The sequence below is a fragment of the Mustela nigripes genome, chromosome 3 (assembly GCF_022355385.1).
Source record: "Mustela nigripes isolate SB6536 chromosome 3, MUSNIG.SB6536, whole genome shotgun sequence".
NCBI classification, from domain to species: Eukaryota; Metazoa; Chordata; class Mammalia; order Carnivora; family Mustelidae; genus Mustela; species Mustela nigripes.
Window position 1 is genome coordinate 51947670 of NC_081559.1, and position 24865 is coordinate 51972534.

Here is a 24865-nt window from a genome sequence, read left to right on the forward strand (position 1 = left end):
ATGGTATATAGATCCACCTTTATGGCTTAGTGGATGGTGGGAACGTAGCAATTAAGCATAGATGAGGGCTCTAGAGATGCAGCAAAGTAAGCACCTAGAACAGAAGTAACCTGGATCCATCACTCACAAGCCGTGAGGCCTGGAGCAAGTTCTGTAATTTCTTTTAGGTACTGACCTTATTTGGGGGGGGGGGGATTGTAACTTTTTTATTGGAAAACAAATATACAGGTTGGGATGGAGTTGAGCCAAGTTGTATCATAAGCAGATTTTCTTTAAGTGGCTAAACAAAGTTTAAAAAGCAAGTAACAACAAAAGAAAATATTTCTGGTACAGGAGCAGCAGTACAAAAAACTAGCATATGGGTTCCTGGATAAGGTACCCATTTTGCAATAGTGCAACTTCTTTTTAAATGTATATTTTTATTTTTTTATAAACATATAATGTATTATTAGCCCCAGGGGTATAGGTCTGTGAATTGCCAGGTAATAGTGCAACTTTTAAATACATGTTGTTGACTGTCCATAGTCCATGCAGAGTTACAACTCCACACTTCAACAACAACATGCTGACAGTTCCTAAAGAAAACGACTTAAAAAAGGCATAACCCAGATGTTCCCTCATTTGACCAGCTCCATCTAAGTGTAGATGTGCAGAAGGGCTTAGATATGTCCAGACTAAGCCACAAGTAACATATTACTTGATCAGTTTTCTAAAATAAGGTTTCAGGACAATGACGGTAAGATAAGGGAAGAAAACATTTTTTTTTTTAACTTTTTAATTTACTTATTATCAGTAGACCTTATGTTTTGGAGAAGTTTTAGGCTCACACATTGTGCAGGAAGTATATACATCTCCCAGCCCTGCAGCCCCTCCTTTACCAGCCTCCCCCACCATTACCACGGAGCCCCGGTGCGCTACATTTGTTACAGTGAACCAACACTGGCTGGCCATTATCAACCTAAGTCCGTAGTTTACATTAGAGCTTACGCTTTGTGTTGTACATTCTAAGTCTCGACAAATGTATAATGACATCTGTCCACTACTATAGTATCACACAGAATAGCCCTGGCACCTATTCATCCCCAAATTCTGATAATCACTGATGTTTTTACTGTCTTCATAGTTGCATTTTCCAGAATGTCATGCACCTGGAATCATTGAGTATATAGCATTTCAGATTGTCTTCTTTCAATTAGTGATATGCATTTATGGTTACTTGTGATTTTTTGTGGCTTATTAGCTCATTCTTTTAATCACTGAATAGTATTCCATTGTATACATATACAGCATTGTGTTTACTCATCCACCAATTAAAGGACATTTTGGTTGCTTCCAACTTTTGGCAGTTATGAATAAAGTCACTATAAACATTTGTGTGCGGATTTCTGTGTGGACGTAAATTTTCAGCTCATTTGGGTAAATACGAAAGAGTCCAATAGCTGAATCATATAGTAAGAGTGTATTTAGTTTTGTAGGAAATGGCCACATTGTCTTCCAGAGGCTGTATTATTTTGTATTCCCAGCAGCAATGAGTGAGCGGTCTTATTTTCTGTACACACACCAGCATTTGCTGTTTTCTGTGTTCCATGTTTTGGCCATTCTAATAGGTATCTAGTGGCATCTCACTGTTGTTTTAATTTTCAGCTTCATAATGACGTATAATGTGGAGCATCTTTTCATATGATCAGTTGCCATCTGTATATCTGATCATAACTTTTGCCCATTATTTTTTAAGGGACAGGTTTAGCAAAAAAAAAAAAAAAAAAGATAGTAACTACTCCACAGCGATTTTGAAAATAAACTAATTCATTTAGATATCTTATCATAGGCCCTAGAATATAAGTACAGTAAATATTAGATGATATCCTTGTTACAAACTATCTGCTTAACTTCATAACATGTCTGAAGCAATTTTTTCCCCATTCCATCCCATCTCACCAACCAGTTTCTTTTCCCATTTAAAAAAAAAAAAAATTAGCCTCAGTATTCTTCTTTTTGATTTGGCTTAAAATATTTCTATTATTCCCTACTCATCCTCTAAATGCAGACAAATTTTGTCATATTATTTCTTATGGAATTTTTTGAATCAATGAATGAAACAGTCCTAGAATGATACTGGGTACTTCTCTTTTCATATATATATATATATATGTATATATATATATATATATGGATTTAATCATGTACAGTTCATGTACCTTTCAGGTTGATCAAATTAACAATTACCTCATTAACTTCTGAAATGTATATTAGGCAGAGAAAATAACTGCATATTTAAATTATTTTCTAATTCTGTTTTTTTTTTTTTTTGGTTCAAAAGTGATCTAAGAATAAACACCTCTAATTCAAAGTTTATTAAAATTGGTAGAATATATAAGAATGGAGTTTCTGATTATAAATGACATGAAAATTGATACCTGTGGGTATGTACAGCCACAAAATGCAAGCTTCTTCACCATTACTAATTCTATCTTATGATTTCTATGTGGGCATAGATTTCCATTATTCCGAGTAGATTAACTCACTCGTCTTTTCTTCCTTCTCTCTTCCTTGTTTAGACCTTGGATATATTGTTTTGTAATATTAATAAGCCTTTGAATATTTGACATTATTACATATGGTTTCTCTTAGTATTATTTATATGATATGAATAATTCTCTTCATAAGTATCAAAACATTCTGCAAAGATATACAAGATAAAATTTCCCCCAAAGATCACCAGGTCAGATAAGAATTTTGCCTACATACCCTGTCTTTCTACTATTAACAGAATGCTTGTCGACAGGTCATTTTTCACTTTAAAATCTGGGAGAAAATCTACACTGCCTTAGGAGTTCAACTGTATTTGAATTTAGTTATCATTTCCTTTTAGAAAATGTCAGTCATAAGGAAGTTTCTGATTACATCCCATATGCTGTTTGCCTCAGCATTTTTATATTGGGGCTTTTTTAAAGTGATTTTCTTTTTTAAAAATTAAAATACTATTGAAGAAGCTGAGAAGCCATGTGGTTTAGGGAAACTTTAAAAAAATTCTAGTATAATTAACATACAGAGTTATGTTAGTTTCAGGTGTAAAATCCAGTGATTCAGTAATTCTCGACATTGTCCGGTGCTTTGCTCATCACAATAAATGTTCTCTTGATCTCCTCACCTCTTTCACCCGTATCCCGATCAGCTCCCCCCTGGTGACTACCAATTTGTTCTCTCTTTTGAGTCTTTTTTTTGTTAGTTTGTCCTTTTTTCTTTGATCATTTATTTTGTTTCTTAAATTCCACATTAGTGACATCACGGGGTATTTGTCTTTCTCTGACTTATTTCACTTACCATGAATACCCTGTAGATCCATCCACGCTGTTGCGAATGGCAAGATTTCGTTCTTTATTATGGCTGAGTAATATTCACACTCAAAAGTTCTTTATCCACTCATCTATTGATGGGCATTTGGGTCGCTTCTATATTTTGACTATTGTACATAATGCCACAACAAACGTAGGTATTCTTTGGGTAAATACCCAATAGTGCAATTATTGGGTCATACAGTAATTCTGTTTTTAATTTTTTTTGAGGAACCTCCATACTATTTTCCACAGTGACTGCATCAGTTTGCACTCCCACCAACATTGCAGTGGGGTTCCTTTTTTTCCACATACTTGCCAAAACTTGCTGTTTCTTGAGTTTTTTTATTTTAGCCATTATGACAGGTATGAGGTGATATCTCATTGTAGTTTTGGTTGTGTTCCCCTGATGATTAGTGATGTTGATAGGGAAATTTTAATACTTTACTTTTTAAATACCTATTTAAATTGTTTCATAAGGCTTATATGTTCAAGCTGTTCATTCATTTTTCTTTTAAAATAAATGTGCTAAATATAATGTTTGTAATTATTACTGACATTTTCACATCTAGAATAAAAGCCACTCAGTAATAGTGTCCATAAAATTATAGAGACTTTATTTTACATTTCAGTAAGTTTCTGTAAATAACTTAAGAGCAAAAATTAGAAGTGAAATTCTCTTTTTACTGCAAAGCATGGAACCAGAATAACTGCTGAATTGCAAATATTTATCCGGGCTCTGTTCTAAGCCTGCAAGCAAACAAAAAAATACTTGAATTTCTGCCAAAGGAGATGTTAAAAAATAGCTATAGTTTGAGATTGAAAAAGATGTAACAGCCTATAAAGAAAAAGTAAGCCTATGACTTTGGGAGAAAATGTTTTAAATTGTCAGGTAAAAATGGATAAACTGCATTTTCTAAAGTGAACAGTTATAGTTGCATGAGGGATAGAAATTTCACCAAAACTTCAGATTTAACTAGAGGTCAAGTATTCAAGCATAACAAAATATCCAATTAATTTAATTATCATGTGGCTTAGTGGTTAAATGCAAATAAATCTAACCTCTCTAGGAAATATATCTAGACATACATCCATCTGTGTATATTTTCACAAAAGTATATGAGAAAACCAACTGGTTATCATTGAATGTGATTTATGAGCAAGGGTCTCTTGCTTCTTTGTGTGAGAGTCATTCATATTTTCTATAATGATTACGTATAATTTATTTGATATTCTTCCTTGCCCCATTTCATTAATCAACATAATAAGCTCTTAGCATAACTATGTCCCTTGCATTTACGTTTCTGATCTCCTCTAGTGGATCTGGCAATCTAGTAGATTATGACCAGTATGGGACTTCTGTCATTCAAGAAGTTGACTTCTCCAGCACTGACATTTTTAGCTTTCCCATTCTTTCTGTTCCTCCATTCCTCCTAGTGTCTCTCCTGAAGAATGCCTTGGGCATTTAATACCTGGCACACTGTTGGATGCTAGAGATCCATGGTAGATAAGGGCTACCTTAAGAAGCTTTTTCCAGGGTGCCTGGGTGGCTCAGTGGGTTAAGCCGCTGCCTTCAGCTCAGGTCATGATCTCAGGGTCCTGGGATCGAGGCCCGCATCTGGCTCTCTGCTCGGCAGGGAGCCTGCTTCCTCCTCTCTCTCTGCCTGCTTGTGATCTCTCTCTGTCAAATAAATAAATAAAATCTTAAAAAAAAAAAAAAGAAGAAGCTTATTCCAGTCTGATGTGCGTCTGTAATTGCAGCAAACAGACAAATAGAAACGGTGTCTTGTATTCAGGGGAAGCTAGTTGTGTTTTTGCCTGTGCTCTTTACCCATCCCAGAATGTGTCTTTCTCACGTGGTAGACAGGGACTGTGGAACAGATTACTACTCATTTTTTGAGACTAGGTTTAAACATAATGGTTGAGTGGGTTGACCCTTCATTTCATTGGCATAGCATCTTATTCAGCCTCTAGAAGAGTACCTGGCAGAAAGTAGATGTTTAATAGATTAATAAATGTTAAGTACTTTTACTGAATGAAGTTAATTATGTATGTCACTGTGGTATTTATAGTATCTAGTGGGTGAAAGATGTGAGTATATGTGCCTATGCATGTGTATGTGCATTACAATATGGTGTATTTAAAAGACAATAAATTAAAGCAGAAAAATCAGGAAAGATTTCATACATTTAATAGCATTTGATTAGAGGTTTGAATTGAGGAATTATGTGAAGGGTTGGAGAGAGGAAAGAGGACATTTCAAACATTTGATACAACATGGAACAAGTAATATGCCTGGAACATAGTAATTTTTAATGGGAAAGCCATCTATTCAAGAAAATTGGAGCAGAATAACACAGGGGTTAAAAAGAATAGCATGGAATTGGAGGGCTTCACTTTACACCTTGACTACCACTGTGTTTTGTCAGGTGACATTGGGCAAGCCATTTCCCCTCCCAATACCTCAGTAACATTATCTATCGTATGAGAAAAAAGACTACCTACTTCACAGAATGGTGGAGAGAATTACAATATACATAGAAAATACTTTGGATATAGCATATATTTTTTACTATGAGTTGTAGTTATTGTTAAGAATTTTTAAAGAGGGGCGCCTGGGTGGCTCAGTGGGTTAAAGCCTCTGCCTTCGGCTCAGGTCATGATCCCAGAGTCCTGGGATCAAGCTCCGTATCGTGCTCTCTGCTCAGCAGGGAGCCTGCTTCATCCTCTCTCTCTCTCTCTCTCTGCCTGCCTTTCTGCCTTCTTGTGATCTCCATCTGTCAAATAAATAAATAAAATCTTAAAAAAAAAAAAGAATTTTTAGGAGAGAAAATTATAATGGACACTTAGATTTTGAAGGAACTAGGAAGATATGCTGGTAAGTTTGGGGTTTGTTTCTTATTTCTTGTTTAAACTTTACTTATTTATTTTGTTTAAATATCGCATAGTTTCAAAGTTACTATGCCCTGCTTCCTAATACTGTCACATTAGAGGTTAGGATCGCAGCCTGTATATTAAGGGGACACAAACATTCAGTTGATAACCCCATACAAAGTGATTATGAATGACATTTTAAAGTAAAGTTCTAGAAATATTTTTAAAAAACAGGAAATAATGTGTTTAATTATTGTAATTTGGGGCGCCTGGGTGGCTCAGTGGGTTAAGCCGCTGCCTTCAGCTCAGGTCATGATCTCGGGGTCCTGAGATCGAGTCCCGCATCGGGCTCTCTGCTCAGCATGGAGCCTGCTTCCCCCTCTCTCTCTTTGCCTGCCTCTCTGCCTACTTGTGATTTCTGTCTGTCAAATAAATAAATAAAATCTTAAAAATTAATAATAATAATTATTGTAATTTAATGTAATAGTTTTTAAAAGCTGACATGTGTTTTATTGCTTTAGACTATATATCAAAAAGTTTTTTCCCCTATGATTAGAGATTATGTTCTTCAAAATAATTAAATTCCAGCATTATCTGAAAAATGTTCTTTTTTTAAAAAGTGAAAAATGTATTACTGCTCTTTGAAAAACATCTTTTCTGATGTCAGTCTTACAATATGGGGTATTCCCCAACAGTAATTTTGCTCCATTATGTTTCCACTAGTAAGATGTTTTAGAAGCTAAAAATCATATTTTAACAGGAGAAAACATAAGGAATAGATTTAGGTAGCTATTGTTCCTGTTTTGTAATTGTCAGTGCAAGGAAACATGTTTTAATAGGTACCATACAGGAAAAGAGAAAGAGATACTTTCAGAATGGAACATTTCCATTGTTAGATTGAAGAAACGATAATCAGTTGAAAGTATATTGGTCAAATCCTGTAATTCTTCTGTACGAGGTGGGAGTGGAGAGCTGAAGGTAGTGCCTTGTTAATGCAGCAGCTAATTGTATTTCGAGGGAAGTATTTGCTACTGTAAAGTCAGACACATTTGTGCAAGGTAGACCATGTTGACAGTGCCAGGCATTACTTTGTTAATATCTTAGGTACTAACAGGCCTTCTTTTTATTTCAGATATATGTGGACTGCGTGGTCTATGTCAAATTCATAGAAACAAAAAATGTAAAAATTACTTCTTTTCCTTGAAATTATTTCTGAGAAAGGGGGTGATTGCAAAAGAATCAAAATATCTAAAATGACCTTTTAATTAATTGGAACCCCCAATAATGGTGATGATTGATAATAGCTACCAATTATTGAGTCTTTATTATTTACCAGGGAATACAGTAGACCCATCAAATAGATTATATAATTTGTAATTGCAATAACCTTTTAAATTATATTTATCTATCCCTTGTAACTGTCCATACTTTATAACAGTTAAGGTTCAGATAATTTCAATAATATGCCCAAGGTCTTACTAATATGAGGTTAAAACCACAGCAACCTCAATATTCAAAGCCCATTTTCTTTGGCTTAATATAAGCCTGAGTCTCTTCAATATGTTTTCAGCAGTATGACATGAATTATCTGTCATATTTTCTACCTGCCATTAACTCTTTACACCTGCATTTATATTCCTTTTTGGTAGTCTAACACTTTCTGTGTTGTCACTAAAAATCTATTTTCCTTTATTTTGTTCTTGTGGAAACTGAGAAACCTGAAGTTATTACATTTGCAATCTTTTTGCTAGGTTTCTTATTGACATTTTATTTTCTAACAAATGTAATTGGGTTTTTCTTCTTCTTCTTATCTTTCAATTTTTTTAGAATTTTTTGACCCAGCTTGAGCAATAATGGCACACTTATGCCTGAGAACACATTGTAAGACCAAGTGCTTGTAAATAATAGAGGATAATATTGGTTTGAATGCATGCCAGGAACTTCTACTCTTCTCTAAAAGTGTTTGAGCAGAATATATTGTGCTTTAAAGGGATTCCATCTACTTGAAAACTGCAGTTTCTGGAAGCACTTTATATATTCTTCATAGCTTTACAAGCTATATCCCAGAGGAGCCTGATTCCATAACCTTAGTATTATTGAACAGTGGTGTACACAGTGTCTTTGTTTTATAAACAAGATAAAAACAAAACAAAACAAAACAAAAAAAACAAAAAAACCCAAACATCATGTGCTTCCTCAGAAAGTGTATAGTTTCACCTTGGGTTCAGTTCTATGCAACACAATAGAGAGCAGGCAAAGAATGCCAAGTAAGCCTTGCACTTATGATAGCTTGGGGGATGGGCAGAATTTGGGAAGAACTGTCAGAAGGAAGCGGCTACAGACTTTAGTAATCCTCAGAGCAATAACACAGGGCAGTCTAGGAGGTTGCTAGGGATAATAGCACATGCTTCACATGCTAAACTGTTAGTCGATTCACTTATAAAAGCTGCTGCCAAGTTGAACAAAAAAAAGACAAAAGGACAGTTTTGATGAAGAAAAACAATATATTATTTGGCTAAAATGTGCAGTTGTGTGTGCGTATGTGTATACATGAAACTTGTAGCATAGTCAGATAAGCTCCATTTAGAAAGTCTTCTGGAAGAAAATGAGCAATATTTATGGTACATGCAATTTATACATATCCCTTAATTTCATTTAATCCTCTGAATATCTATGTCAGCTCAGCAGAGTGGGCCTTAATTTACAGATGATGAAACAGAATTAAGGAGATTTAATCGCTGTTTTCAAGGTCACACATTATTTAGTGGCGGAGCTAGGGTTCAAGTTCTTCCTCAGAGTTTTGAAAAGTCAAGGTAACACGTACAATGTGCTTAGAAAGACTCTTGGCATACAGTGAGCCCTATAGGAACGTTACTGTTATTACCCATCATTATTATTACATGGCTTAATGAAAGGGGACTTTCTGTATGTTTTTCCCTTTTGTTTAGTGCACACAAAATACACAGCCACCGTAATAGGTGTTTTCTCTCTGTCTGTCTCTCTCTCTCTCAGCAACTTCTCTATTAAGGTTTAGAGAAAGCCTCTGCTGTGCAGAAGTTATTGATTATTTGATGTTTTCTGTGTCACAGCATTCAGACATTCCCCTTGGCCTGTGGTTATTTTGTGTTTAACCCTCTCCTACCCACCTCATATAAGCGACGGTTTCTGACCAGCAGGAACAATAGAGAATAACTGAATGGGAGGCATTCCGAAAGTTTCATTAAGGACTTGTCAAATAGCAATTTGCTTTTTCATTTTCACTTAAAAAGCTCTCAGACTTGTTATTTGAATGAGTGTCCAGTTCAGTTAAAGAGGAACTTACAGGTAGAATCAGGAAGGGGGAAAGTCAAAAGGAAAAAGGCTAGATGCCATTGCCACCGCCATTTTAGAGCAACAGGCTCATGTTGGAATACATTAAACAGCAGTATATAGCTTTTTTATCTAAGAATTAATGCAGAGAATACATCTTTTTTTTTCACAAAATGTTTTTCATCTGAGGATCAAAAGTCCCAGCTATTTCCAGTAGCAGCATCTGTTGCTTTACCAGTTTCCACAGAGATGAGCTCGTGTTGATTTTCATCACATTTGTTCCAGTCTGGAATCTGGTTAAAATACGCAAACAGCCACACTGCCAGTTAAGAGTTGCAATTGTATAGTGTCCTGTAAATAATGCCCTTCACCTGCCTGCGTTTATTTCGATTCTAATGGCGTTTGCAATGATGAATCCAAGCATGGATTATTTAAAAATGATTTAGAGTAAGAAGCGTAAGATAAAACAATGTAGGAGGAATCATACTATGCTCCACAAACGTTCTTAGGGAACATAATTATATTTACTTTAAATCTTTTCACTTGCGCTTTATTGTTTTAACATCATTTTTGGAAAACTTTTGTAAAAAGAAGTCGTCTGTCAATTCTGGGTTCTCTTAGAACATTGTCCAAACTGCAGATGGACCGTCATAGGCATTTCTCTGTTATCCGATTTACAGAGCTTTAATATCATTATCTATATGTTGGCTGCACATTAATATTCTGAGTCGAAACCAGATTTAAAAATGATGATGCTGGATACAAAAATACTGATTCAAAGGGACACATGCACCCCAATATTTATAGCATCATTATCAACAGTAGCCAAATTATGGAAAGAGTCCAAATGTCCATCAACTGATGAATGGATAAAAAAGACAGTATGTGTGTGTGGGTGTGCATGTGCATGCATACATACATAGTCTTTTCTGGACTGTATATCTTTTCAGTGGTTAGGGAGTAGGTGAAGAGTATGAGAAGATGTCTCAGTGTCACCTTGTCCTGGGAAGGGCCTCCCTATCTTTGATTCTCGCTGCCTGCCTGTCAAGTCCACAGTGTCCAGGTCACATAAAAAGAGAAGCCTGAGTGGGGATTACAGCACCAGCAGTTTTTTGTTTTTTTTTTTTTGGTCATATTTATTTATTTATTTATTTTGAATAATTTTTTATTTTTTATAAACATATATTTTTATCCCCAGGGGTACAGGTCTGTGAATCACCAGGTTTACACACTTCACAGCACTCACCAAAGCACATACCCTCCCCAATGTCCATAATACCACCCCCTTCTCTCAAACCCCCTCCCCCCAGCAACCCTCAGTTTGTTTTGTGAGATTAAGAGTCACTTATGGTTTGTCTCCCTCCCAATCCCATCTTGTTTCATTGATTCTTCTCCTACCCACTTAAGCCCGCATGTTGCATCACCACTTCCTCATATCAGGGAGATCATATGATAGTTGTCTTTCTCTGCTTGACTTATTTCGCTAAGCATGATACGCTCTAGTTCCATCCATGTTGTTGCAAATGGCAAGATTTCATTTCTTTTGATGGCTGCATAGTATTCCATTGTGTATATATACCACATCTTCTTGATCCATTCACCTAGATGGACATCTAGGTTCTTTCCATAGTCTGGCTATTGTGGACATTGCTGCTATAAACATTAGGGTGCACGTGCCCCTTTGGATCGCTACGTTTGTATCTTTAGGGTAAATACCCAGTAGTGCAATTGCTGGGTCATAGGGCAGTTCTATTTTCAACATTTTGAGGAACCTCCATGCTGTTTTCCAGAGTGGCTGCACCAGCTTGCATTCCCACCAACAGTGTAGGAGGGTTCCCCTTTCTCTGCATCCTCGCCAGCATCTGTCATTTCCTGACTTGTTGATTTTAGCCATTCTGACTGGTGTGAGGTGATATACCTCATTGTGGTTTTGATTTGTATTTACCTGATGCCGAGTGATATGGAGCACTTTTTCATGTGTCTGTTGGCCAAGCACCAGCAGTTTTCATGGGCTTGTTTGCTCCCTCCCATTTTCACACTGTTAGTATTATTATCATTACAAGACTAAAGGATTCTTGGGAGCCTCTCCCCTCCTTTCCCTTGGGTGCCTCTTGACAGATCTTGGCCCTACCAACACCCCCTTTATTTCTAGGTTTAAAAAAAAAAAAAAAAAGTGAGAGGAACTGCAGGGGTGGGGACGGGCTCAAGTGTCAGGAGTCTGAGGGGTGATTCAGGGCCAGGGCCAGGCCCTTGAAGGTTGAGAAGAGTCCCAAGGGCTCCAGCAAGGGCCTTCCCTTAGGGCCTGACTAATAGGCCTAGGAAAGTCTTCCTCCCATCCCAGCCCAACTCAGGTCTGCAGCAGGAGGATAATTAGTTTTGGGTTCAGAAAGGAGGAACAGAAAGCCCATTCTGCATGGACCCAAGGGCCAATCCCAATCTACATACAAAACACATACATATACATATAATGGAATATTACTCAGCCATCGAAAAAGAACAAAATTTTGCTATTTGCAGCCATGTGGCTGGAGCTAGAATGTGTTTTGCTAAATGAATTAAGTCAAAGAAAGACGAATACCGTATGATTTCACTTATGGGTAAAATTTAGAAATGAAACTAATGAACATGGGGGAATAAAAAGAAAAGCCAAGCATAAAACAGACTCTTAAATATGGAGAGCAAACCGAGGGCTGCTGGAGGGGAAGTGGGCAGAGGGATGGGTTAAATGGGTGATAAGGATTAAGGGGGGCACTTGTGGTAAGCACTGCGTATGTAAGTAGATGAATCACAGAATTCTACTTCAGAAACTAACATTATATATTATTTAACTGGAATGTAAATAAAGACTTAAAACAAACAAACAAAAATCGCAGGGGTGTCTGAGTGGTGCAGTTGATTAAATAAAACACCTGTCTTTGGCACAAGTCATGATCCAAGGGTCCTGAGCTGGAGCCCCGCATAGGGCTCCCTGTTCAATGCAGAGCCTGCTTCTCCCTCTCCTGCTTCCCCTGCTTGTGCTCTCTCCCTCTCTCAAATAAACACATAAAGAAAATCTTTTAAAAAAGAAAAAAGAAAAAAAAAATTTAAAAACTATGATGTTGTTGAACAGGAAATGTTTATATTTGTGTACCGACATCTAATGAAAGTGGAAAACAAACGAGGGTTAAAGCGCTGGTAAATAAAATGTTCTTGGTAGAATTACTCAGGCATGGTCATGGTTTTAGTCACCATGCTGCAGGCCTTCTTAATACACCCAAGCTTCTGCACTTAGTCTCCCTAGCTATTAGAGATACTTAGGTGAAAAATAAGAAACCATAAAAGTTGGGAATATGAGTAATGTATGCTTTTCCATATTTTAAAACATTTTGAATATTTAACCAACCATTTCCAAAAAGCGAGTAGCTATCTGGTATCTAGTCATTTTTAAACTTAATTTTCTGTGTTGCTAATACGGCACAAATTACTAAGTTTTCAAAATTCCCCACTAATGGTGATGCAGTAACACTAATTTTCAGGAACAATAGGAAATGCAAATGAGCACTCCAGAGCAGTAAATTCAGCAGTTATTATTAAGCATTGCCTAAATACCAAGCACTGTTTCGTGCCCTTGTTCCCAAACTCTCAAAGGCTTTATAAGAGGGTACCACTCCTCTGCTTTGTAGAAGAAAGAACCGAAGCTCAGGGAGTTTCAGCTAATTTTCACAAGCTACTTAAGTAATGGAGTTGACAGCCAAATTTATATACTTTTCAATTTTATAAAGATGCTGCCTCCCAAGTATTGGTTTGCTATGGAAGAAAGTTATTTCATATAGTAGAATAAAATCTCCCCACCACACTTTGCTGTCAGAATCATCCACTGGCATTTGAGTAACAATGCTTACAGGTATTCTTATGTGATCAAATGTTGAAATTGCCTATTGACGTTGTAGATATCATTGTACCTTAAGCACCTTAAAAATCCAATACCTGTTTCCCCAAAGAGAAAATTTTGTTAAGACTTTATTTCCTCCATTTTCCCCCACCATTTAAATTTCTATAGTGTTTTTTCCATGATTTATGGTAACTTCAGGGGAAACAAATCAGGGGAAGTAAGCATTGGAGATCAGCCATGTGGTATATTATAATGACAAATAATGGGGACAGAATTTTTATTTTTAGTTTCATCTTCCTTTCCCAATGTAAAAAAGTCACTAAAATGAAATGAGCTAAGATGGTGACAGCAATAAAATTTTGTTTCAAAATTTACTCTTTTATTGTTATAAGTAATTGAACAAAGTTAGGATCTAAATTTACTTCAGCGATTAATATATACATACATTTATAGTGTCCAAAGGACAGACCTACAAACCTACATGACCCTCAGTTATATTGACTGTGTGCCCTTCAGATAATTCTATCCACCATCAATTTTCAATGGAATAATATTTAAAAATTAAAGTGGGGTTATAAAGGAAGTACTACCACTTAGCAGTAAATATATATTTATGATCTTTTTCTTAAATTTAAATTAATATCCTGGACCAGAAAGATACATAAAGAATTTACAAGAGTAACTGCTTTTGGAGAGAAACGAAATGTTACTTCTTTAAAGAAATATTGGGTACTTATTTATTTTATTTTTGTAACTTAATGGGTTTGTACATTTATAGTGGTCATTTATTCTAGGTACTGTGCTAGATCTTTAAACTATTCAAAATAAAGTCAAGTAAATATATCAGGCAATACATTTTTGAGTATTTTCTAAATTAGTGTTGATATGTAATTTTTTCATGAAGTAGACACTAAGAAATCATTTGAAAAGACAGATGCTACTGTATGCATGTCTATAAAACTTACAAATTACCTTTTAAACTAATTTTGTTATCTCATATATAAATGTTTCTGGGAACTATTCCAGATAAGATGTTGACTATGAAGACTGGTATTTGGCTAGTATTAGATTTTCACCATGACAGTTAATATGATAGTTGGTTTAGAATGGGGTTCCTAATTAAAATAACAGAACATGATGGCAAAGTAAAAAGAAAGATCAACCCCCCCCCCCCAGAAATTAAAATAATACAGTATTTTCTTTACAGCTTCCTAGATCTATGCCCAAGGGAGTTCAACAGATAATCATTTCTCTGAGTGTTATATTCCTTATTTAATTTAGACATAGGGATATTTTCTTGTTAGGATGATATTGAGAATTAGAAATAATAGATAGAGAGCACCTAACCCAGTGCCTGTGGTGTGATAGGCATTTATCTTCAGCCTCAGTTATTTTAAAAACATCTAGAAAAAGATGGTATATAAGTGTAACAACTGCTTCCTTGGTGATATATCACTGATAGTTCCAAGGCAAGATCTTGGAAAGGTTCAAGGAAGAAATCATCTTCAATATTGCTTTTTAGTTATGCATTTATCCTAATTCCAGGTATTATATGTGTGATCACCAGTCATGGGGAAAAGACAGAATAACACATTATCCAGACTATTCCAGGCTTTAAATACAATAGAAATTACTTATAAACTGACAGAGAGAGAATAGAAATGTAACAGAAAGATTGTCATCATTTGGTTAAAATGTACTTAATTTTACAGAGATGCATTTTTAAAACGTGTCTATCCTTTAACGCTTTAATAGGTTCTACTAGAAGTTTGATAGTAAGGTAGGAGAAAGTGAATTTTATAAGTTACAGGGAATTATTTCTTGTGACTAAAATAAGATTGTGTAATATGTATAATATGTGTATTCATTTACTTCCAGTGTTCACATCTCTAATGAATATCAGAGGTGGACTGCTTTAATAGTAATTCACTCTAACTCACAAATTTGTGAAGAGAATGTGGTTGGGTAAAAATGAGTAGCATGAAGTAAACGATATCCAAGTAACATAACATGTAAATAGCAAAACTTTTGATCTGATATCCAGCATCCAGTCTCAGAGATCCCTATAGCAGGAATAAAATCAGAAACAACACGTTGGCACAGATTACTGATTTTAGCGTATGGATTTCTAAGACTTTAGCAAAAGTTCATCCTGTCCTTAAAGGTCCAAACAAATAGAACCACTGCAATGACCTTCCATTATCTGATATAAAAATATTTTCAACTTTTATTCATTAAGCAAATACTTGCGATAGTTATATTTGCTCTCATTTAAGAAGACGTTCTATGACACATTTAACATTTTTGTACGTTATTGGATCTCATGCTTACAGCAGTCCTGGGATGCAGGTATTTTCATGCTTTATAGAATAGGGAAGTGATACTCAGTAAAGTGTCAAGATTTCTTAAGTTTACGCAGCGCTAACATTTGGATGCAAAGTCAGGTTTGTTTCATATCTCACATGGCTTTGTGAACAAAGGAAAATGATTTTGTGATTTCTCCACTTCTTCTAGAGCTACGTATGTTATGAAATTGGTCTGTGCCATTTTTACTTTTGGTTCGTGGATGAAAGGCAATTAATCATGCATTGATCTACCGCCCTCAAAACATTACAGTAAAAATTCCATGTTTTTCATTGGAAGAAAGTCTATGTAACAAAACCATTGACATGATAACTTTTAACATATTCTTTTACTTAGTCTACTTAGATAAAGAGTTCAAAGATTAAGTAAGAAAGCAAATGAATTCCTTTGGTCAAACTGACTTTCTATTTCCTTCTATTATGTGTAATTTATCAAAGATTTTCTTTTTGCTTGTAGGGATGACTTGTCAAGCTCGAACATCTTACACTGAAGATGAAGTTCTTTGGGGTCATCGTTTCTTTCCTGTGATTTCCTTAGAAGAAGGGTTCTTTAAAGTTGATTACTCCCAGTTCCATGCGACATTTGAAGTACCCACCCCACCTTATAGTGTGAAAGAACAGGAGGAGATGCTTCTTATGTCATCCCCTTTAATAGCACCAGCCATAACTAACAGCAAAGAAAGACATAACTCTGTGGAATGCTTAGATGGACTAGATGACATTACTACAAAACTTCCATCGAAGCTGCAGAAAATTACCGGAAGAGAAGACTTTCCCAAAAAACTCTTGAGGATGAGTTCCACAACTTCAGAAAAAGCCTACAGCTTGGGAGATTTGCCCATGAAACTTCAACGAATAAGTTCAGTTCCTGGCAACTCAGAAGAAAAACTGGTATCTAAAACCACCAAGATGTTGTCTGACCCCATGAGCCAGTCAGTGGCCGATTTGCCACCAAAGCTTCAAAAGATAGCGGGAGGAGCAGCCAGGATGGAAGGCAATCTCCCAGCCAAATTAAGAAAAATGAACTCTGATCGGTTCACATAACAAAACACCCCCATAGGCATTATTTACTGTATGATTTAGTAATAGTCCAATATTTGGCTGATGAGGTAATTCTCGAAGGAATCCGAAAGGTACATTTTACCCCCAGTCATATATGCATATTTGAGAACCCTTTCTTCCCAAGTATTGCCACTGTGCAGAAAGCAAAAGTTGTGTGAAGGGAGGGCATCTTAAGAAAGTTCTTATTAACGGGCATGTATTATCACATCAAGCATGCAATAATGTGCAAATTTTGCATTTAGTTTTATGGCATGATTTATATATGGTATATTTATATTGTATATTCTGGAAAAAAATATATATATATATTTAAAGAGGTGGTACTCTTCATGACATTTCTAACATATGTATTAAGCCAAACATGAGTGGATAGCTTTCAGGGCGATAAAACTATATATATGTGTGTGTGTGTGTATCTGTACACACACACACACACACACACACACACATACATACATATATATCCGATAAAATTGTGATGTTTTGTTCAAACTTGTAGTTCTTGTGCATGTTTACTTTATTAGGCTAGGAAGGCTTCTGGCATTAATTATTAATACCAAATATTTTAGCCTTAAATTATTTGTCATTTTAAAATCTGATTTAATGTTTTCTTGCTGTTTAAGGTCCTGGGAGGTTATCAATTGTACTTTATATGAGGGAGTCACATAAGTCTATGCTATTTATGGCCCTGCATAAATATAACCATTATATATTTAACTTGTAAATTTTAGAACATACCAATATGCTAAAAATTTCTTATGATTTTTAAAGGTTGGTAGTACTAGGGGAAAATTGGTTAATTTGAGAATTGGTCCTTTTCTGGACTACTTGAAGTCTCAAAATCTGTTTTGTAAATGATCTAACACAAACATGAGCTCTGAGCAAATGCTGAATCATTGTAATCATCAGTAGTAGCCAACTTACATTGAATATATCAGAATCTGCCTGAAATTACATAATGAATGGTCCCTGTTTCAAAGTGAGTCAATTGGTAACATTTCCACTCTGTTTCTGGAATTTCTGTCATTTTAAAAACCAATAATTTATTCTTGAGGAGATTCAACAATACAACAAATGATAAATAGTTATGCTTAAAATATGTATGTCTAAATGAGTCTCTTTTTTAATGCTGTTCTCTTGTTTGTGGCATTTATTGTATCAGGACAAGACTTTTTCCTCATCTGGGGAACCTATCCCACCCATGTCTGTCACTCTATTCGGGAAGAATGTTGTGTATATACCTGAGAGAATTTTAAATTACATGAATTGAAAATATTTTACCCCTGTGGGCTTTTTGTTTGCTTGTGTGTTTGGTAAACACTGATTTTATTGGTGTCTTGGATCCCTGGCCTACCAAAGTGATTTTAGCTGTACTCTTTTTCTAACCCCAAGGTCTGATATTTATTACTCATTAGTGGAAATAAAAACTATTGCTCAGAAGAACACCTACAAAGTAAAGATTTGGAATGCAGAGATTTTTATGAAAATTTATATAAGTGCTCCTTACCAAAATATCATGGATTTTCCTATAAAATTTCTTTGGGCATTGCATTGTAAGTCTGTCCAGAATTAAGCTATTTCTCCTTAATATCTAAATCCTTAATGGCTGGTTTGGTGTCCCGTTGTTTCCCACTTTTTAGCAATCCTGTGATGATTTTCTTAGTAGAAAATTATTACATCAACAGTTCTATCATAACTACAATAATACCTTCTGGCTACCTCTGTATCAACCAAATTCTGTAGGTGCGGACATATCCCAGGGAATAGTTACTGGCAAAATGATCAACCTTGAGCATTCATCCACTGTGAATAGAGCTAGTCGCTCTACCCCTTGATCCCATTTGCTGCTTATAGAAAACGAAACTGTAGCAGAGAGAAAAGGGGGTCTAGGGGACATGAGATATTTATTATCAGTGGAAGAAACTCCATGGATCATTTAGTCCGAACACTTAAAACTAAATAGAGCCATAATTTAATTTGAGGAGTCATTCTAATTTGTCTTTGGTACCAAGGAGAGTATGGGACCAAAAACAAAATCTCTGAATGTATTTTCTCATTCATTCAACAAAATTTTTGCATGACTTTTATGTCCTAGGCAGTTTTAGGTCCTGGAGATTTGGCTATGACTAAGTCAGAGGAGGTCGGTGCCCATTTGAATACTGCATATTGGAGGAGAGTGGGAAGGGGGCCTGTGGAGACAGAACACAAATGAGATCATTTCAGATACTCAAAATATCAGTTTAAGAAAGATAAGACACCAGAATGGAAAATGACTGGGTGAAGAATTGATTATTTTAGAAGAGGTGACTGGCTTAGGGAGGGAGTGATATTTCTACAGACATCTGAATAATGAATAATGAGAAAGAACCACTCTTGCCAAAATTAATTTCTCTCAGTGATGCTATTCCTTTATCTTTTCCACATATGTATGGGAAAGGTACGAATTCTGCATGTAATTGCAGTTTACCCCGTATTGCTAAGTTGATCAGAGGTCCCAGTTTACCCTGGAAAGTTCCAGTTCATATCTGTTGTACCTGTGTAATTAATAATAGCACCCCCTTTGACTCTTAGAATGTCCTGGTTTGGATGATACATTATATGGTGACTGTATGTTTTTGTTGAAACTAACTAAATTATGAAGACTGATATATTTGGATAAAAATAAAGAATTGCTTTTTCTTCTCTTTTTGCTGATTTTTTTTGACACTGATCATTCCAAGAAAGATCATCTCCATTTCATAGATTTCAGCCTGCAGGACTTCTTATCAAAGTGATTTCATGTAACATTTGTTCAATCTGTATATGACATGTTTTCTTAGCAGTGAGAAGTTATGAATTTTATTGACTGAATAAAACATAAATCTCTGGTATTTCCATTTCAGGAAGTTATAAGAGCTCAAATCAAAGAGAATAAAAGTCAACTGAAGTCAGGATAATTGTCAGCCCACCAATGTGGTGACTATTGGAAAGCAAAATGTAATATGTTCATTGAACTAAATAACTCTGCTTAACAACTAGAAACTAGTCCCTTTTGTGGGATTTTCATGGTATAGCTCCTGTCATGGTAAAATATTTCATTCTATTTATCCAAATGATGTGAATAAAAGAAATATGATTATTTTGATAATGCCTATCTTCAATTGAAATATTCTTCTCAGCAATATGTGAATAGTTTTGTAAATATATATAAATTAAAAGTGAGAATATTTTATCATTAGTTATTTCTGAAAAATTCTTATGTGGTTTTAAATTCATCTATATATAGCTTTAAATACTAAGAAATGTATTTAGTTGTCTCAGTACTGAAGAGCCTATTTGTCTAGAGAGGATGGGGCAAAAATGGGTTATTTCTGTTGGAGAAAGAATGAGATTATGGAGAAGGTGGCTTGTATTCTATCTGTGTTATTACCAATTTCTACAATTCCATTCTATGAAGAGAGTTCAACTTGACTGCACAGCACCTCTGTGGGCTCTACTTCAGAATTTGTGCTTGAATTACATTGTACATAGTATTCAAATTAGAATCAAACTAATTGCACTTTCTGGCATGCAATTCATTATTTAAATGTGCAAGGTCATTTAGGTACAAAAATATAAATTCATGTATTCGGTACTGCAAGTTCAGTTTTATAAAAACCATATTAAACTTTCAAAACATGAATGGGTTTAATCTTTACAGTGTGTTCATCGTTTTTCCACTTTCCAACAGTGAATTACTCCTAGTCCTTGCTTCAGTTTGTTTATCACGAGACTCTAAACTCCTAAAAGATGATTCAGTCTATTACCACTCATTCCTTAAGGGTTACTTTTTTGTTGTTGCTCTTTCCTGGTGAGATGCTTCAGTAACATGGAACCTGCACATAATAATGCAGACTATTTAAGACCTGCATTTTTTTTTTAAGATTATTTATTTATTTATTTAACAGAGATAACAAGTAGGCAGAGAAGAAGGCAGAGAGAGAGGAGGAAGCAGGCTCCCTGTTGAGCAGAGAGCCCGATGTGGGGCTCGATTCCAGGACCTGATCCTAGGACCCTGGGATCATGACCCCAGCTGAAGGCAGAGGCTTTAACTCACTGAGCCACCCAGGCAACCCAAGACCTGCATTTCTTAAAGGAATCTTCATGACCATCCTATCCTTGTGTTTCAAAAGCCATAGTAAGTCAAGCAGACAAATACATAATTTTCCAAAGTTTGTTTAAATATCAAATCACCTTTTTAAAAAGTGTTGAGTTCCCTTTCTTAAAAATGTTCCTTAAAAGAGCATGTTCCCAATTTGGCATCAGACAAATTCTGTGATATGTAATGTGTCCAATGCCCTGGTACCTCACAGAAGTAATTTTAAAAAGCCAAGTTGCCGAAGCTTCTGGCCTAGTGGAGTTCAAAGAAAGTGCACTTCGTCATTCAGTAAGTAGAATTTTTTTTTTTTTTCCTGCAAATTCTGATTTTTTTTTTTAACCTAAAAATTTGCCTTGAAGTCATGGCTGCTTCAGAATATTTGGGCTGCACATGACAATGGGTGCTATCTGTAAACAGCATATACGGTAAGGCTAAGGCACATTAGCTCCTCACTGCTTATTACGAATCCCATCCTGAGCCGCCTCTTATTCTTTCCCAGCTCCCTGTGCCAATCACTTACATGGTGATTTATACGCATTATTTGAGTCTTTACAGTGATTCTGCATGGTAGAGATTATCCCCATTTTACACTTGAAAAAACTGATTATCATAGAGGCTGTTGAGCCAGTTTTTCCTTAAATTAAATCCACAAACAAAAGTAGTCCCTGCTCTCTGGGTGATGCAGTTGTTATTCATATGCAAATCTTTAGCCATTTTTATCATGTGTCTTCTTGATTTTCCATTGGGGGGCATTATCTGTTTGCTTTTTTACCATGGTAAAGATCAAGTTCAATTTCAACTCTGGCTACCAACCATATACCTCCACCACACTGCCTACCCTAAATTTCCAATATTGTTACATTTTTTTTATTCAGTTGCCAGTGTTTTCATCAGTGGTCTCAGAATTGAGCCCATGTATTTTGGCCCTTTTTCTCACCCTTCATTGCTTTTTCCCCCATAGGGTTAATAACTGTGTTTTTCTTGGCTTCTTTATATGTATACTTATAATTAATTCAGCCGCAGTGTCTTTTTCAGTTAGAAATCCTTTCCTATTAGTTCATCAAACACATTAATATTTGAACAATTTTATCTTCTTGAGGAAATCTCTCCCAAAGCATTCTGACCTCCTCCATTATGTAAATTTAAGTCTACTCTGCAGCTTTTGTCTTGGGATCTCTTTGTATCATCATCCTTGGAGGATTCCTTTCCTCAAATTCCGTTTCATGGTGCGCAGGCTTTCATCTTCCTTAGTTTATTCTTTTTAGTGTAGCACATTTTCTAGGAGTTTCTGAGAAAGAAAATATGGCAGTAAATTTTGAAGATCCTTATTCTTTTCCTCGTAATCAATGTTAATAGTTTGGAGAAATTTCTTTCCTCCTGAATTTCAGTGACATTGTTACTTTTTTTTCCTAGTTGCCAGTGTTGCTATTAAGATGTCTAATCCCATTCTGAGTTTCAATCCCTTGTATAAAGCATTTCTCGCCTTCAAGGTTTTAGAATATGCTGGTTTTCCACAGTGTTCTAAAATTTCCCGATGATCTGCCTAAAGTATGAGCCCACTTTAGTCCCTTTAGCGGTGACTTTTCAATCTGAAAACTCTTTTCTTTTTTTTTCTTTTTTCAGGGAAATTTTCTTAAGTTGTTTCTTTATTTACTCCCCTTCGTTTTCTTCTCTTCTGTCTTTTTAGGGCTTTCCTTATTTGAATGCTAGAATTCTTGGAATTATGTTCTAATGGTCTTATAGTTCCACTTTTGTTATCCCTTTGCATTTTTTTTCTCAACTCTCTTGAAAATTTTCTTAATTTTATATTCTATGACTGTTTACATCCACTCACTTGATTTCATTTATCTTCTAAGATTTTCATTTATTGATAATAATTTTAATTTTCAAGATTTTAAAAAATTTCTGGTTCAATACATGTTCTTTTTTTAAAAGGACTTCTTCCTTGTATCATGTAGATAAAGGATCTTAGATCTTTCAAATTATTAATGACAGTGTATTTTAAATGTTTCTTTTTTCTACATTCTGTTTCTAGTATTTTTTGATATATGTATTTTCTAGTCTATTTTCCAGTGGGCCAATTACAAAGATGATTGAGGCTCTGTGCAAATTATGGGGTAAGTCTGACCACCATCTTCACTGTGGAGTGACAGCGCTGTATTATGTACCTGAACTCAGAATCTCTGAGCTGCTTCTTTAAGGTCAATAATATTGCCCTGATAAGATTCTTTTAATTACCTCTTTGCAGAAGAGGTCCCTGGGTGACCAATGTTCTGAGAACATTGTATGTATACTTGTATATAGTGAGTGAGTTTGGGAACAGATGATCTTTATCCGTGGATTTCAGGACAGCATCCCCATCCTCAGTTGTGTGTAGGGTCCAGAATTCTAAATAAAATCTTACCCTCAATCAAAAATAAATCTTAAGTTTCTTTGTCAGGATATGGAAGGGGCAGAAAAGTTGACTTGATTAGAACAAAGGAAAGTGTGGCTTTTCCTGACATCTTTGCTCTGCTATGCCTTTAAAATCCCTATAAAAGCCTTCCATTTCAGTGTTTCAGGAAGCATCAGAGATTAATGTATATTTGATCTGCCACTTTGAGAAGAAAACCTAGTTAACTGTATTAGTTTTCTGTCACTGTTATAATAAATTGCCACAAATTTAGCAACATAAATAATACAAATTTATTATCTTACAGACTATAGATAGAAGTCCAGCATGGGACTCATGGGCTAAAATCAGTATGCTCCTACAGAGGCTTTTCTTTCTAAAGGCTCTAGAAGAGAATTCATTTCTTTGATCTGTCCAGAGGCCACCCACAGTCTTGGCTGGTTTCCCCGTCCTTCCGTTATTAAAATCAGAAAAATGGAATCTCTCTGTACCTTTCCTCCACAGACACATCCTGTTCCGACTCCTCTCCCTTGCTCTTCTACTTTTAAAGACCACGGTGATTACATTAAGCCCACCTAGGTAATTCAAAATAAGCCTCCCATGTCAAGGACCTTAATTTAATCCTATATGTTGGTCCTTTTTGCCAAATAAGTTAACATATTCATAGGTTCCAGAGATTAGGATGTGGATTTGAGGGGTCATTATTCTGACTACTTCACTTTTCTTATTTATCTTTTCTCTTTATATAAAGAGAATATAATTTGAACAAAATATTTTCCTCCTCAAATATAAATATATTTTTATGTAGATTTACAAAATAAGGGTAGGCCTTTATTTCCATGAATGACATCCTTCCATGTGAGGAAACATTTAACAAGAATTATTTAATTATTTCCTTAGGAATTTATTTTTATCATAGCCTGTGTGCAAATGTCTGACCAGGTTTTATTTTATAGTCATTCATAGAAGATAAGAACAAACAACAACAAAACAAAACAAAAACCAAAAGGAAAATGGCTTCATGAAATAGATTGACAGTAGCAACCATATCTTCAGTGTCCTGAACCGAAGCTTAAATGCTAGTTCCACTGTTTCCTTGGCTGACCACCCCACTCTTTGATCTTCAAATATGATTAAGGGTGGATTTAAATCTCAGTAGATCAGCCTGAAAGCTGGTGTCAGTATCTGTTAACAGATAAATATTACTATGCCACACAAACCCTTAAAAAGTCTCAAAGTTTGAAACCTAGAAATTAATTTTAGAAATAAATCCTGCTGTATTTTAACCAAATGATCAATGAACTGCTTGCAGAGACTCTGGGTGGGCCCTTGGGTGTTGGCACTTTGATAAAGGTTTAAGTTTAAATTTTAGTGGCTAACCAAATGAGAAGGCCAAAATAGAAAAAATGTTACTTAGATGCAGGTTTATTTCTGTAAATGAAGGAGGTCACATGTCCTCTACCCTATATCCTATTGTGAAGTCAAATAATTGTTATTTTTATTATCCACTTTTATCTCCTTCCCCTCTTCATTGAGTTTTAT

The 24865-nt window shown here is 35.4% G+C and overlaps 1 protein-coding gene across 3 annotated transcripts in view; it reads left to right on the plus strand.

Moving 5' to 3' along the window:
* Positions 1–19498, plus strand: part of KCNJ3 (potassium inwardly rectifying channel subfamily J member 3) — a 153969-nt gene extending 134471 nt beyond the window's left edge. For 2 of the 3 annotated variants that reach the window (XM_059393987.1, XM_059393986.1), the window contains one exon: positions 16210–19498. In XM_059393987.1, coding sequence (XP_059249970.1) covers positions 16210–16796 — 587 coding nt within the window. In that variant the 3' untranslated portion in view covers positions 16797–19498. The remainder of the gene's footprint in view (positions 1–16209) is intronic. The other variant, XM_059393989.1, reaches the window with a different exon arrangement.
* Positions 19499–24865: the final 5367 nt, after the last annotated feature.